This window comes from Theropithecus gelada, chromosome 10, assembly GCF_003255815.1.
Source record: "Theropithecus gelada isolate Dixy chromosome 10, Tgel_1.0, whole genome shotgun sequence".
Lineage (NCBI taxonomy): Eukaryota > Metazoa > Chordata > Mammalia > Primates > Cercopithecidae > Theropithecus > Theropithecus gelada.
Window position 1 is genome coordinate 5654827 of NC_037678.1, and position 15357 is coordinate 5670183.

The 15357-nt window shown below is 52.5% G+C and overlaps 1 protein-coding gene across 2 annotated transcripts in view; it reads left to right on the forward strand.

The window, feature by feature from the left end:
* PHF21B (PHD finger protein 21B) overlaps positions 1 to 15357 on the forward strand; it is a 129573-nt gene that overhangs the window by 80762 nt on the left and 33454 nt on the right. For both annotated transcript variants that reach the window (XM_025399293.1, XM_025399294.1), the window contains 2 exons: positions 8984 to 9076; positions 12844 to 13194. In XM_025399293.1, coding sequence (XP_025255078.1) covers positions 8984 to 9076; positions 12844 to 13194 — 444 coding nt within the window. The remainder of the gene's footprint in view (positions 1 to 8983; positions 9077 to 12843; positions 13195 to 15357) is intronic.

Below are 15357 nucleotides of genomic sequence, written 5' to 3' on the forward strand. Positions count from 1 at the left end.
GCTTATGTTCTATTAATATTTATTAGCTGTTATTGATGTTGGAACTGACTTGTTTTCTTTGCCCCACATCACAGCAGTTCTATAAAGATGCAAAGAAAATTGCAATTCGAGAAGCAATTAAATCGCCGTGCTCTGTGGCTGCGCGTGGCGGCTGGGCCATGTGGAGAGGAGACCAAGGCCGCCTTCCATGGGGGCTTCCTGGGGGCTTCTGGGAGGCCTGGGACTGCCTCCCCGCTCACCTCCCCAGCCTGGTGAAGCTCAAGTGTCCGGAGGCCTGTGGGTCCTCAGCCCCGGCAGTGGAGCCTCAGCAGTGAAGGGTTGGGGGCCTCTCAGCCCCAGGGCCTCGATGGTGGGTGAAGACTGGAGAGCCTGGTCTTACCCTTGTCCAGTGAGGGTCTCCATGGGAAACACGGCCCACTGCGAGGAAGCAGCCACAGAAACCCCATGCTTTCTGTAGACAATTGTCTTGGTTTCTTTAAAAAGTTCCTTTAAGTCATGTGTGTTGGCTCATATCTGTAATCCCAGCACTTCGGGAGGCTGAGGCGGGCAGATCATTTGAGGTCAGGCGTTCGAGACCAGCCCGGCCAACATGGCGAAACCCCGTCTCTACTAAAAATACAAAAATTAGCCAGGCGTGATGGTGGGCGCCTGTAATCCCAGCTACTTGGGAGGCTGAGGCAGGAGAATCACTTGAACCCGGGAGGCGGAAGCTGCAGTGAGCCGAGATTGTGCCATTGCACTCCAGTCTGGGCGACAGAGTGAGACTCTGTCTCAAAAAAAAAAAAAAAAAAAAGGCCGGGCGCGGGGGCTCAAGCCTGTAATCCCAGCACTTTGGGAGGCCGAGACGGGCGGATCACAAGGTCAGGAGATCGAGACCATCCTGGCTAACACGGTGAAACCCCGTCTCTACTGAAAAATACAAAAAACTAGCCGGGCGTGGTGGCGGCGCCTGTAGTCCCAGCTACTCGGGAGGCTGAGGCAGGAGAATGGCGTGAACCCCGGAGGCGGAGCTTACAGTGAGCTGAGATCCGGCCACTGCACTCCAGCCTGGGCGACAGAGCGAGACTCCGTCTCAAAAAACAAAACAAAACAAAACAAAACAAAACAAAAAGTTCCTTTCATGGGAAGAAGGGGTGCTGTGGGGCTGTTCTAAATGGAAAGAAGCAGAAGAGACCCACAAATGACAGGGCTTGTCCTGGACCAGGTCCTGCTTGTAAATAACAGGACAGTCAGGCAGTTAGACTGTGATCTGGCAGTTCGAGGACGGCGGGCGTGAGGCTGGTTCTGCTGTATGGGGTGGGTCCTGGTGGTATGTGCTGAAGTGGGAGCGGGAAGAGCTCAGGGACCCTGCACAGCTGATGTCAGAGCCAGTGCTGGAACCCCTCTGCTCTGCCACAGCTCCAGAGCCAAGTGCCCAGAGTGCTCAGAAACGTTTATTAAAAACAGATTTTTCCAGAACCACGTGTGGCTTTTGACCGGGAAGGTTGTGGGGTCTGTACCAACACCTGTCTCCTCCCCCGTGTTTGAGATTCCTGGAGATTTCCCCAGCTGCCCACACCCCCCACCCCTTAGCCATGGCAGGAAGAATTTGAAGTTATCTTTGACTTTTATGGCCCCTTTTCCCCCCGCTATTAAAATGCTTGGAGCTGTAAACATAGTCACAAGCTCATTGATCTTGAAGAAAGTGCAGCTGTAAAGTACCGGGTGCTGGCGAAATCGCCTCTGCGATGACTGTTTCTGCTGGTGTCAATAAATTCCAGCTTGGAGCAGAAAGGTCAGCCCTTGCCAGATAAAATGGCTTTCAGCTCGCTAATTAAAGGTTTGTAGGGAAGTGGAAGAATGCACTCAGGTAGGCTTGGAGCGAAGAAAACACGCAGAGATGGGAGAGCCTGAAGCCAGCTTAGTGCTGGCGGAGAATGGACGGTTGTTGGAAGGGGACGGCAGTGTTCAGGAAAGAACCCACCGTCCCAGGGGTTGAGGAGGGGCCTGCGAGGCAGCCCTGTTTGCAGCAAACTTCCCCGGATCATGGGGACTTTGGGCTTTGCCTCAGAATCATCTCTCCTCTAGCGATGGGGCTGTGGGTCTGTGGTTGCAGAGCCTACTCCTTCTGCTGACCTAGCTCAGGGTGCTGGGTGCTTGAGGGTACCCCATACTTGGTGCTCCCTGAAGAGCTTCAGGGCACCTCGAGTCCCAGGCAGGGGCACACACACCGCGCTCAGGTTGGTTTGGAGTTTTGGGGGCAGCGCGTGGCCGGGCACTGTTCGTTCTGCCGGCCGCCCGCGGGTGTGGATGTTCCCCCAGGGTAGGTTGTGTCTCTTTCTTGGTGACTGACTAGGGAGGATCAAGTGGAAATAGCTCTCCCTGTCATCTTCTCCTCACCTCTCTCGCGGGGCTCTGCCTCTCCACCGCCTCCATCCCTCCCTCCTCTGTGGGTCTCCCCTCCTTTCCCTGCCCCCCGCTGTGAACTCCTAAAGTAGGGGGACAGGAGTTGCCAGGGTCCCAAGTCAGGAGGGAGGGTTGAGCCTTGACAGATATAAAGGCTCAGAAACATAGACACAGAACCAAAGACGCTCCAGAGAAGAACTCATGTGGAAACACAGAGCCGTGCACACCCAAGTGGGTATTGGAAAAGGCAATAGCTACTTACAAGCAACATCCGGACAGATACAGTCACCCCTGGCCCACACAACAACACCTGGACACAGACATGGTCACCCCCGGCCCACACAGCAGCACCCAGACACACAGTCACCCCTGGCCCACACGACAGCACCCGGACACGCCACCCCCTGCCCACACGGCCACTCACAGTCCACATGGCAACACCCGGACACAGACACACAGCCACCCCTGGCCCACACAGCAACACCCAAACACAGACATATGGTCATCCCTGGCCCACACAACACCTGGACACGGACACACAGTCACCCCCAGTCCACACAGCAACACCCAGATACAGATACGGCCACCGCCGGCCCACACAATACCCAGACACAGAAACGGCCACCCCCAGCCCACATGGCAACACCCGGATACAGACACGACCACCGCTGGCTCACACAGCAACACCCAGACACAGACACATGGCCACCCCAGGAAACACAGCAACACACAGCTACCCGTGGCCCACGTGGCAGTACTCGGACATGGACACATGGCCGTCCCAGCCCACACGGCAACCCCTGGTCCACAAGGCAACATGTAAAACACACATGGCTGTCCTTGGCCTACCCAGAACCATCTGCAGAAGCAACTTGACACAGCAACCCTGGAGGACTCAGGCACGTGTGGGCTTGGAAAACATGACAGCACACATTGCTGTCTGGAGGGCCACCCCATACCTCCTCACGGGCTGGACCACGCCTGGGAGCTTTATCTGGGGCATCTGAGTGAGGACGGAAGCCCCAGCAAAGCAGGTTCTCTGGCACCTGTGGGATCTGCTGGCCAGCCCCACCTATGTGGAAATTTCTCCTCCCCGGGGCCCCAGGGCTGCCCCTCATACACCCACTTACGGAGAACCTGCCTCAGGAATCTACTGCAGGGACATTCCCACCACAGAACCTGCTTCCCTGGGAACCCACGTGCTGCGTAGGCCTTCATGCCACAGCGTGCGCTTCCCTGGGAATCTATTGCAGGGACATGCCTCATGGGCCTTCCCGCCACAGAACCCACTTCCTTGGGAATCCACCGCAGGCCAGGCCATGTCGGCCTTCCCACCGCAAAACCCACTTCCCTAGGAATCCACCACAGGGACGTGCTGCGTGGGCCTTCCCACCACAGGACCTGCTTCCTCTGGGCCTGCAGCCCCAGGTGGGCGGAGTCACCTGGAAGCTGGCTTATCAAATGGCTGCTCCTGCTAGCCTCCCACCCCCATGGTCTGTGCTGGCCTGGGGCCCCGACTGTTGCCCAGCTGGGTAAATGGCACTGGCTGGCAGGCCAGGGGCGGGGAGATCAGAGCCTTCCACACACCTTGCTTTGTGGAAGTTGGGGGACACTGGTGGTGGAGTTTGATGTAATGGGGAGGACAGTCCCCATAACCCCCATCTTTGAGACATGCATTTGGGAAGGTGGGCATCAGGCGGCACCTGAGGTGGTCTCAGTGCTGCCCACCAGGGTGTGCTGGCTGAGAGCAGCAGGCGGTGTTATAGATTGGGAGCTGCCTCATCAAGTGGCCGAGGCTGTTTGTCATGTGCTCCACATTGCATAGAAAGCTCTGTTTCAACAAATGTCCAGAGTGAATATCTAGGGGAATGTGGGTCATTTGGTTCCACGCAGAGAGGCAGACAGCTGGCTCGGAGGACATGAGCCTCTCAGAGTTTTGACCCCATGGGGCAGGTGGCAAAGAGGAGGCAGGAACCGTCCGAGCATAATCAGAGAAACAGCTCTGTGCATGGGGCCTGAGACCCTCTGCCATGTCATTTCAGGATGGATGATATTCATTGTAGGGGTGGAGAGATATTGATAAGGAGAGAAATGGGTAGGGAATTTTTAATAGCTTTGTGGAGGTATAATTGATATAGAATAAGCTGCACGTGTTTAGAGTGTACAATATAAGTTTGACAAATGTAAAACCATTGCCACAATCAAAATCGTGAACACATCTTTCTCCCTGAAAATGTCCTGGTGTCGTTTTGTAATCCCTTCCTCACGTCCCTACACCATCTCCACAAAACCTGGGATCTATTTTCTGTCACTTTGTTTGCAATTTTCAAAATTTCGTATAACTAGCATCATACAGTATGGATATTTTTTGGAGTCTGGATTTTTTTTGGCCGTGTTATTTTGTGATTCATCCATATTGTGTGTGTCAGTAGTTTGTTCCTTTTTATTGCTGAGTAATACTCTGTCGTGTGAAGATACCACAGCTTGCTCATCCGTGTACTTGTTGGTGAGCGTTTGGATTGCTTCCCGTTTAGGCTGTGACACCAAGAGCTGCTGTGAACATTCATGTACAAGTCTCTGAACGTGTGCCTTCCCTTCTCTTGGCGAATGCTTAGGAATAGAATGGTTGTCTCGTATCAAAAATGTCGTCGTCTGCCCAGGCTGCCATAACAAAAATACCATGGACTGGTTGGCTTAAGCAACAGAAATCAATTTCTTATGGTTCTGGAGGCTGGGAAGTCCAAGATCAAGGTGCCAGCAGATTCAGTTCCTGATGAGGGCTCTATTCCTGGTTTGCAGATGGCCACCTTCTTGCTGTTTGCCCATGGGAGAGAGAGAAAGAGGATGAGACAGAAAGGACACAAGCTCCCTCATGTCTCTTCTTGTAAGAGCACTGAGGGCTCCACCCTCATGACCAGATCACCTCCCAGAGGCCCCATCTCCAAATACCATCACAATGAGGGTTAGGATTTCAACATTTGGATCTGGGAGAGGACACATACGTATGTTCTGTTCATTGCCATACATATGTGTAACTTTTTAACTGCCAAACTGTCTTTCAAAGTGTATCATTTTATGTTCCCAACAGCAGTGATTGAGAGTTTAGTTGCTCTACAGCCTCACCACCACTTGATTTGGTCAGTCTTTTTAATTTTAGTCATCTGAATAGGCTTGTAGCAGTATCTTATTGTGGTTTTAATTTGCATTTCCCTAATAACTAATTATGTTTAGTATTTTTTATTTGCTTATTTGCCATCAGTAGTTGTTCTTCTCCTCCTTCCTCCCCTGTTTCCTCACCTCCTTCCTCCCCTCCTTCCTTCCTTCCTTCCCCTCCCTCCCTCCCTCCTTTCCTCATCCTCTTCCTCTTCCTCCTCCTCTTTCTTTTTCTTTCTTCTTCATCTTCTTCTTCTTGGATCTTACTTTGTCACTCAGGCTGGAGTGCAGGGGTATGATCATGGCTCACTGCAGCCTCAACCTCCTGGCCTCAGATGACCCTCCTGCCTCAACCTCCCAAGTAGCTGGGACTACAGGCACTTGCTACCATGCTCAGCTAATTTTTAATTTGTTTTTTTTTTTTTTTAGAGACTATGTTGCACAGGCTGGTCTTGAACTCCTGGCCTCAAGTGATTGGCCTGCCTCAGCCTCCCAAAGTGCTGGGATTACAAGTATGAGACACTGCCTGGCCCAGTATATCTTCTTTAGTGGAGTATCTGTTCAAATATTTTGTTCATTTTTAATTGAGTTTTTTGTTTCCAGATTATTGAGTTTTGAGAGTTCTTTCGTACATTATGGATAAAGGCTTTCATCAGATAGGTGATCTGTATGTGTCTGTTTTCCAGGGCGTGGCCACTTTTTGCATTTTCCTAACATTGTCTTTCCAACTCTGGGAGTTTCTTATTTTGTTGAAGTTAATTTATTATTTTGCCCTTATATCAATTATTATTTTGCCCTTGTATCTAAGATTCTTTGCCTGACCTGACATCCCAAAGATTTATCTTAAATTTCGTGCAGCAGTTTTATAGTTTTGGTCCCTACATTTAGATCTCTCATCCATTCTTTTTTTGTTGTTGTTTAAATACGGTATGTGGTACGGACTGAAGCTCTTTTCTGTTTGATTTTAGTATATGAGTATCTTCTTGTTCTAATATCATTTTGAAAAGATTATCTTTTTTGTACTAAATAAGTTACTTTTTTGGGCTTTGCTGAAAATCAGTGGACCTTATATGTATAAGTCTACTTTGGACCTCTCTTCTGTTCCATTGATGTATTTATGCATCTTCACGCCAGTACCACACTGTCTTGATTACTGTAGCTTTATAACAGGTCTTGGAGTCAGATGATGTTAAGTCTTTCCCTTTGGTTGTTATTTTTGTTTGTTTCATAGTTGTTTTGGCTATTCTAGGTCCTTTATACTTTCATATGCTTTCTAAAATCATCTTGTCAATTTCTTTTTTTTTTTAAAAGCTGGCTGAGATTTTGATTTGAGGTTGTGTTGAATCTGTAGATCAATCTGGGAAGAACTGAAATCTTAACAACGTTGAGGCTTCTGATTCATGGTTATGGTATATCTCTTTCTTAACTCTTTAAAAATTTCTCTCAGCGATGTGTGGAAGTTTCTAGTGTACAGGTCTTATATAGCTATTGTCAGATTCTTCCCTATTTCTTATTTTTATTTCTTGGTGCTATTGCAAATGGCATTTAAAACTTTTTGAATTTCTAAATGTTAGTGGCTAGTATATAGAAACACAACTGATTTTTTTTTTTTTTTGAGACGGAGTTTTGCTCTTGTTGCCCAGGCTGGAGTGCAATGGCATGATCTCAGCTCACCGCAACCTCTACCTCCCAGATTCAAGCGATTCTCCTGCCTCAGCCTCCTGAGTAGCTGGGATTACAGGCATGCGCCATCACACCCGGCTACTTTTGTATTTTTAGTAGAGACGGGGTTTCTCCGTGTTGGTCAGGCTGGTCTTAAGCTCCCAACCTCAGGTGATCTGCCCACCTCCGTCTCCCATAGTGCTGGGATTACAGGCGTGAGCCACTGTGCCTGGCCCACAACTGATTTTTATATATTATTCCATCCTGCAATCTTGCTAAACTCCTTTATTAGTCCTAACAGCTTTTAGAAAAATCTGTTGAGGCCGGCATACGGTTTTTCTTCATCCATGTGTTATTTTAGCAAATTACACGGACTGACTTTCAAATGGCAAAGCAGCCTTGCAGTCCTGGGATAAACCCAGCTTGTTCATGTGTCTTATCCTTTTTGTTATTGTTAGAATTGATTTGCTAACATTCTGTTAAGAATTTCCACATCTGAGTTCAAGAGAGAACCTCGCTGGTCCCTGGACACTGATGGTTTGGCTGGATCTGAGCAAGGGGGTCCCTCTCTCCCCATCGGGCAGGCTCATGTCGTACAATGTGGCCACGTAGAACTGCTCCATCAGGACCGGGCGCAGTGGCTCACACCTATAATGCCAGCACTTTGGGAGGCCGAGGTGGGTGGATCACCAGAGGTCAGGAGTTTGAGACCAGCCTGGCCAACATAGTGAAACCCCATCTCTACTAAAAATACAAAAGTTACCCAGGCGTGTTGGTGGGTGCCTGTAATTCCAATTACTTGGGAAGCTGAGGCCGGAGAATCACTTGAACCCAGGAGGAGGAGGTTGCAGTGAGCCAAGATTGCGCCACTACCTTCTAACCTGGGCAACAGAGTGAGACTCCATCTCAAAAAAAAAAAAAAAAAAACTGTTCCATCGGGGCTGTGGGTAGTGGTAGTTCCCACAAAAGGAGACTTTAGACAAGTGGGTACCCCAAAACACATCTCCTATACGTGTGTGGGCCTGGAATGGAAGGGTACCATCTCCCTTCTCCTTACCCTGAATGTCCTCCCTGCTCCTGGTGCTGCCATCCCATTGTGTGTTGGTGAGACCCCCCTATTGGGCTGGGATTTGGGGGGACATGTTGGTGCACACACCCAGGCCGTTCCCCCTCCTGAGGGACCCAGTGCAGATATGCACCAAGGGCCTGAAAAATATTCCTGCCTTTTGGTCCATGCATCCCTGTATTCAGACTCTCCTACAGAAATGCTCTGTGATGTGGAAATGGATGTATCCACAGAGATGTTCGCTGCAGCATTGTTTATTCACTGGAAAAAGATGGGGCTAGAACTCAAATCTCCAAGAGTAGAGGATTGGCTGAGGAAATGCCATTATGTCTGCTGAATGGAAGATCCCATAGCCATTAAAGGAGTGATTTATGAAGATCGTAGCGACATCACACCTTGTCCTTAAGTGAAAGTAGAAAAATAGGTTACAAAATTCTATATATAGCTGTATGAAAAATTCACTGAAAAGAGGAAGCCGACGTGTAACAAAGGGTAATTGATTTCTGGGCAGTGCTACTCTTTTCCTTTCTCTAGTTTCCAAACTTTCTGGAAGGAATGTCGATTACTATTGTGATATTTTAAAAATCATAATTAAGAAAGGGAAGAGTAGCATTTGCTGTCTCCAAGGCAGCTGCCCCCTGCTTGGCCAGGCTGAGGGCGACAGATTCGGTCTCAGCTGCTCGTCCCGTCTCAGCGCTGACCTCCTCTATCTTTCAGGCTTTGGGAACGATCACTGCAGTGCCTGTCACGGGTCCTCAGGTCAGCTCCTTGCAGAGGTTGGCCGGGCAAGGAGCGGCAGTGCTACCTCAGGTAAGCAGCCCTCGGGCGGGCCCTGGGGTATCCGTCTGTCTGTCCCCGCAGTCTCTGTTCCTAACCCTTCAGCACTGAGGTTTCCGGTGGGCACTGGGCCAGGCGGAACCCATGCCCTCTCAGCTGCAACTTCCCCTCTCACCTCTTCTATCCGTTCTTCAATGGAGACATTTGGACCAGATACATTTTTTTCAGCAAGGAATTGGGAAATCAATTTAGTGGGTCATGACCAGAATTTTTTTAAATGGAATAAATGAGGCCAGACTAAAATAGAATGGAAACATCAAGATGCATCCTATGCCTTGTTTTTTGAGCAACTTGATTACAGACTGGGTGACTACATCATGTATGTTTTTGACTATGGGTCATGGTCAGGAAGTTTGAGACACTCTGGATGAGGGGATTCATTTCAGGGGCAGCTCAGACTCTGGGCCAGGTGCCCTGGTTTCTAGTGCAGGTTCCCCCGATTGGACTCCACGCTTGGCCCCAGTCACCTGACCTCTCGGCCTTCCTGGGCCGAGGCTTCTCACCTGCAGAGGGACTGGTGTCGGCGCCGGCTTCCTCCATCGGTGACTGTGAGGACTGAGTCAATGGTGGCTGTGAGTATTGAGTCAGGAGAAAACATTTGTAACCATGCCTGTTACAGAGCAAATGCCAGGTAATTATTCACCGGTTCCCTTATTACCACAAGCTCAGCTTTGTTGAGCACCTGCTGTATACAGCATAGTGGGCCAGGGGCTGCCAGTGGTGAAGACCAAGATGACCCCTGCCTGTCATGGGACTTGGGGCTGGACAGACTCCCCCAGCTCGAGGATGGCGAGAGGTGGCTGCCCTGAGCTCTTCTTCTGTGTGGCAACTTTCCCCAAGTGCCCACTTGAGCTGAATCAGAGTCTAAAGAAGGAGGGGCCAATCTTCTAATCTTTTGGTTTCCCTGGGCCACATTGGAAGAAGAAGAATTGTCTTAGTCTGCACATAAAATACACTAACACTAACAGTAGCTGATGAAATAAAGGGGAAAAAATGTAAAAAAACCTCTCATAATGTTTTAAGAAGGTTTGCGTTTGTTGGGCCGCATTCCAAGCCATCCTGGGCCGCGTGTGGCCCGTGGTTTGGACAGGCTTGGTCTAGATGGAGGACAGACAAGGAAAAAGATACTGTGAGTCCAGGGTGACCGGGCCTTGCCAGAAAGAGACACAGGGGTGGCGGGAGCCCTGAGAAGGCGTGCCGTACACCTGCGCGTCAAGGAAGGCTTCCTGGAGGAGGCAGTGCTTGAGCTAGGCCTCAGGGTGAGAGGACATTGCAGGCCGAGGTGGAGTTAGGCCCCAGAGGGAGCCCCCCAGGAGGAGGGTGCAGGGTGAGAAACAGAGGCAGAGGTGGTAGGGAGAGACCAGAGTCCAAGCACTGAGGGAGGGAGGATGGGGCAGTCCTGGAGGTGGAGAGGCCACTGGGGCCCCTGGGGACCTTAGGGTCGGACTTCCCCTGTCAGTGACCTGTGGGCAGCAGGGAGCTGTGCGAGGCTTCAGAGCAAGGCAGGCTCCAGGGAGAGGCTGCAAATCAAGGCCAGTGCTGTTTCCCTCTGCCCCACACCCACCCTTCCTCCTCTCTCCCTTCTGCCTCCTGGACCTCTGTCTCCATGTTTCTTCCTTGCTGTCTCTGCCCCACAAATGCCTGCACCTGCCGTTGACCTGCTGGCCTCCAGGACAGTCAGTTAAGGCCAGGAGGTATCTAGCGCATGCCGGGTCCAGCTGCCGGCTGCTGCTGTTCCAGGTGGCTCACAGGGAACAGAGTAGGCAGCCTGTGATGGGGCCAGCCTCGCAGGGTGACCGCAGACCTGAGAAAGGAGAAAGGGTGGGGACAGGGTGGACCCGGGGGCTTCCTGGCCGGGGGCTACACGCAGGCCCGGAGACACAGGCAGAAAGGCTATAAGCTCCGGGTCCCTCGAAGGTATTCTTTCTGGGGTGGCTCAGGCCAGATCCTGAGCTCCCAGCTGAGCTTAGTTTCTGTGTCTGGCATCTGTGATTGACGCCAGCTCTCCCATGTCCAGAGTCTGCTTATGTAGGGTGGGCGGCTGGGGTCAACTGGAACAGGTGGGCAAAACCCAGATGACCAGGGAGGAGCCGACAGAACACGGAACGGCCACTGCCACAGCTGAGGTCCTCACTGACCACCATGTGGGCGTCCACCCGCCCCCACACCAGTCCTCTTCAGAGGCGGAGAACAGCATTTTTCCAATGGGTGACTGTCTCCAGCTGAGGCCTGGCAGGAACGAGGATTCTTTAAAGCCTTTGGTATTAGAGTTTGTGTTGGGCTGTAAGCCTGGCATGGGGGGGGGGACAAAGGCCCTGACCTCTGGTGCCAAGGACAGAGTGGCAGGCTTACCGGAACCCAGGCTGGCCACATCGCTTCCCCGTGGTGTGGCCAGGGCCCTGATGTGAGAGGCTGGGCTCCTTTTGCTGAGGACCCAGCATAGCAGGGGACACAGAGGTCACTAGACTCAAGGGCCAGCTCTGTGCCAGGCACTGGCAAGGAGCTGACAGACATGATGCCGTCCAACCGAAGAGCATGCTGTGCCTTGGTGACCTGCCCAAGGCCACAGGGCCCTGTAGGAGCCACCCTGGACCACTGTCTCCACATGCACCACTGGACACAGGGTGGGAGGAGATGGGCAGGGCAGCACAGCACTCTGTGCCCTTCACCGATGCCAGACAGGCCCTAACGATAACGACTGTAGCATCCTTATTACCCGTGAGTCTCCACTGCACACCTCAGTTTGCTCATCTGTAGAATAGGCCACGACGGCCACCCTGCAGCGCGAATGCAGCGGGGCTCAGATGAGAAGGCAGGTCGTGCCCCTTCTCCTCGTCCCCTTGTCTCTCGGGACATGATACTGGCCTGGACCTCCCAGGGTGGGCGTGTCCTCATGTGGGGCATGCGGCGCTCCTGGTTCCATGCATGGGGCCAGTGGTGGTGGCTCTGATGGGAATTTCCACCATCAGAAACACAGCTGGGTGTGGGGGCGCTGGCGACAGCCCCCAGTCAGGTACACCCAGCACTTCCTGTGCGCTTTCTTTCTTCCAACCCCCAGTAAGTGTCATCATCTCATGCAGATGAGGGACTTGGTCCAGTTCAGGGGTGTCACTAGGACCCCAGAGGAGCCAGGATTAGGCCCAAACAGTCTGTCCAGAGCCCTGGCCTGAACCACCCAGTGGCTGCCCGGCTGCCCTCTGCTCACCTTCACTGTCATTTGAGTCCCACAGCAGTCACGCGGGCTCCGCTCTGGTTTTCGTGGGAGCACAGCAGCAGCCCCCACCCAGATTGAGAAGCAGAACTGAGCAAGGCGCAGGATCCCTCGCAGCCCCTCCCAGTCCCTGCCGAGGGGCAGCGCTTTCCAGACTTCCAAAGCCAAAGGGGGCTTTGCCGCTTGGGACTTGATCTGCAGGGCGTCACACGGCACAGACTGTCCCCTCGCGTCCAGGCGCTGCCTTCCATCCTCCCCACTGCTCCTCACCATCTTCTCTGAGTGCAGCTGGGAGAGCCTGGGGTCCAGAGCAGCCCCTCCTGAGCCCCGTGGCCAGTCGGTGTAGGCTCAGGAGGTGGGAGGCGTTGGAGTCCAGGTCTCACCCTCTGTGAGGCCGAGATGGGCTCTGTGCTCTTTCCGATGCTGCCCCCGCCCCCTTGAATATAGGAAGTCTCTGAGCCAGGGCGGCCCCTCCCCTGTGCTCCTGTCTGTCTGCCTGTCTGACCACACACCCGTCCCTTCTTCCCAGGTTAGGCCAAAGACTCTGATTCCAGACAGCCTCCCCGTTGCCCCGGGCCGGGACCGGCCACCCAAGCAGCCCCCAACATTCCAGAAGGCCACTGTGGTCAGCGTCAAGAACCCCAGCCCAGCCCTCCCCACCGCCAACAACACTGTCAGCCATGTGCCAGTGCCCGGCAGCCAGCCCCAGGCCCTTGCCGAGCCCGCCGCCCTTGCCTCTCCGCTGAGCAGTGCCGGGGTGGCCTACGCCATCATCTCCACCTCCCCCAGCAATGCCGCCGCCATGGCCCCCAGCACCGCCGTGTCTGTGGTCAGCGACAGCATCAAAGTCCAGCCCCTCCTCATCAGTGCTGACAACAAGGTAAGTGCCCACCAGCAGGCTCCGGAAAGGGTGTGTGGCCGCATACAGGAGGGAAGTCTTATGGGAAGGGCCAAATGAACAAGCCCAGGCAGAATGAATGACCGGAAGGCAGAATGATCAGGAGGCCAAATGAATGGGGCAGAAACAGAGGAGTGAATGAATGAATGGAGTGTGAACACATGGTTAAGGGAATGAATCAGTGCCTGAACAAATGAATGAATATGCGATCCAGAGACAACGTGGCTGAATGAATTAATACCAGTGGAAAAGGAGTGATTGGTCAGTGAATGAATTCATTCAAATGATTAACCAATTAATGACGTGTGGCTGAATGAGTGACTGGAAGAGATATCGATTTTCCGTCTCTGCTGGTGGAGTTGGACGGTCAAGGGCTATTTTTACCCCACTGCCCAAGTGTACAATCTCCCATAATTTTTGCCAAGTTTTAAAACTAAAACTAAGGTCCTCCCGCTGCTCCCCTCTGAGCTTCCGGTGGTTGTGCTGTTTGAGGCCTTCGGGGCTGCCTCATCCCTGCCGTCCCCTGTCTGTGGCATCTCTCTCTGTTCCCCATTTGGGGTCTTCCAGGCCGCCCCTCTCTTGCTTCTGGCTGGGGTGCCCTCTGCTTCCCCGGCCTGGATGACAGCCGACCCTCACGTGACCTGGTGCTGTTGCACCCAGTGCATTCCCGGGAGTCCCGTGCTTCCAGGCTCTCCCGCCCACTGAGGGCCCCTCAGAGAATTTGCAGTCTGAAGAGTTGTCATGGGCCATGGCGGGATGGCAGGTGTATCCCAGGAGGGCACCTGATCCAGACAAGGTGCTTAGCAGATGTCTGTTTCACTGCAACTGCACCAGCATTTGATGTTGGCCATTTAAACACTTCTTTGTCCATTTACGAGGCACACACAGATGCCTCGTTGTTGAAAGTTGAATTCCCTTGGTTACTGTTAAGCTTGAATGTTTTTCTTACACTTAAGAATTCTATCTTCTCATGGGTGACTTGAGAATGTCCTTTTTCCTATTGGAGATCTTAATGTTTTTCTTCCCATGAATATAAAAAGGGACATTTTTTTTTCCATACAGAGATTTGGGGGTTTTAAAAATGTGATACAAAGAGTAAGACAGCGCTTCCCTTAAGCCAGCAGAAAAGTGGGACATACTTTCTCTTTGTGCTCAGAAGCCTCAAATTCATCAGACAGTCACCACCTGTGCTTAGGGGAAAACAAGCCAAAAAAACACCCAAGTTCAAGTCATTCCTAGTTTAAACCAGACTGTGACTGATGGATCCTGGAGAATTCCTCCTCTTGGAGCCATGAAAACTAGCAATTCTTTCCCAATTTCCTATCTAAAAAAATAAAATGATGGAGCTAGAGATGCAGCGGATCCTGGCCCAGGGAGAGGCTGGCCCGGATGGGTGGATTTCAAGCTGATTTTCAGCATCACACCCTTTCATCAAACCCGAGCATCCCCTGAGCCTCGAGGAAGGCTGACTAAGGGGGGCTGGCGCAGGGTAGCATCTGAAGACCCCCTTCCCCTTCCCCTTCCCCATCCACCACATGAGGGGCCTCATGGCAGTGAAAAAACTAGAACGTTATTCCCACCTGTGTCCCCAAGCCAGGCTTGTGTGTCTCAGGCACTGTGGCATGGGGAGGGTGAAACGGAGCCAGACCGACCTGAGGGGTTCCCAGCCCCTCTGCCTCCTGACTAGATGGCCTCAGGCCAGGAGCAAGTCTGAGCTCTCGTGGCCTCGGTTCATCTGCACCTGAGATGGGATGAGAAGTCCTCGCTGCCGGAGTGTGCGCGGCCTCCCTGGGGAGAGGTGTGGCTGGTTTTCACTGATGATCAATCTGACGCTCAGAAGCAGTGACTCCCCTGAGGCCACACAGCTGGGACGCGGTGGGGCAGGACTGGAACCCAGGCCTTCCCGGTTCCTAAACCAGGCCGGCTTCTCATGCAGACCCTCCCCATGGTGGAAAAGGTGTGTCAGGAGGGGCAGGTGCTGGACACACAGGGGTGCAAACCACTCAGTTCCCGAGGATCCTCCCTCCTAGGATGGCCTGGCCCAGGTTCTGTGCTCCCCAACCCCTGCCCTGTGCCCTACCAGCTACCTCCCCAGCCCCCTTCACTCTTCCATTCCTCCCCGTGCCCCTCACCCTCACTCTCCAG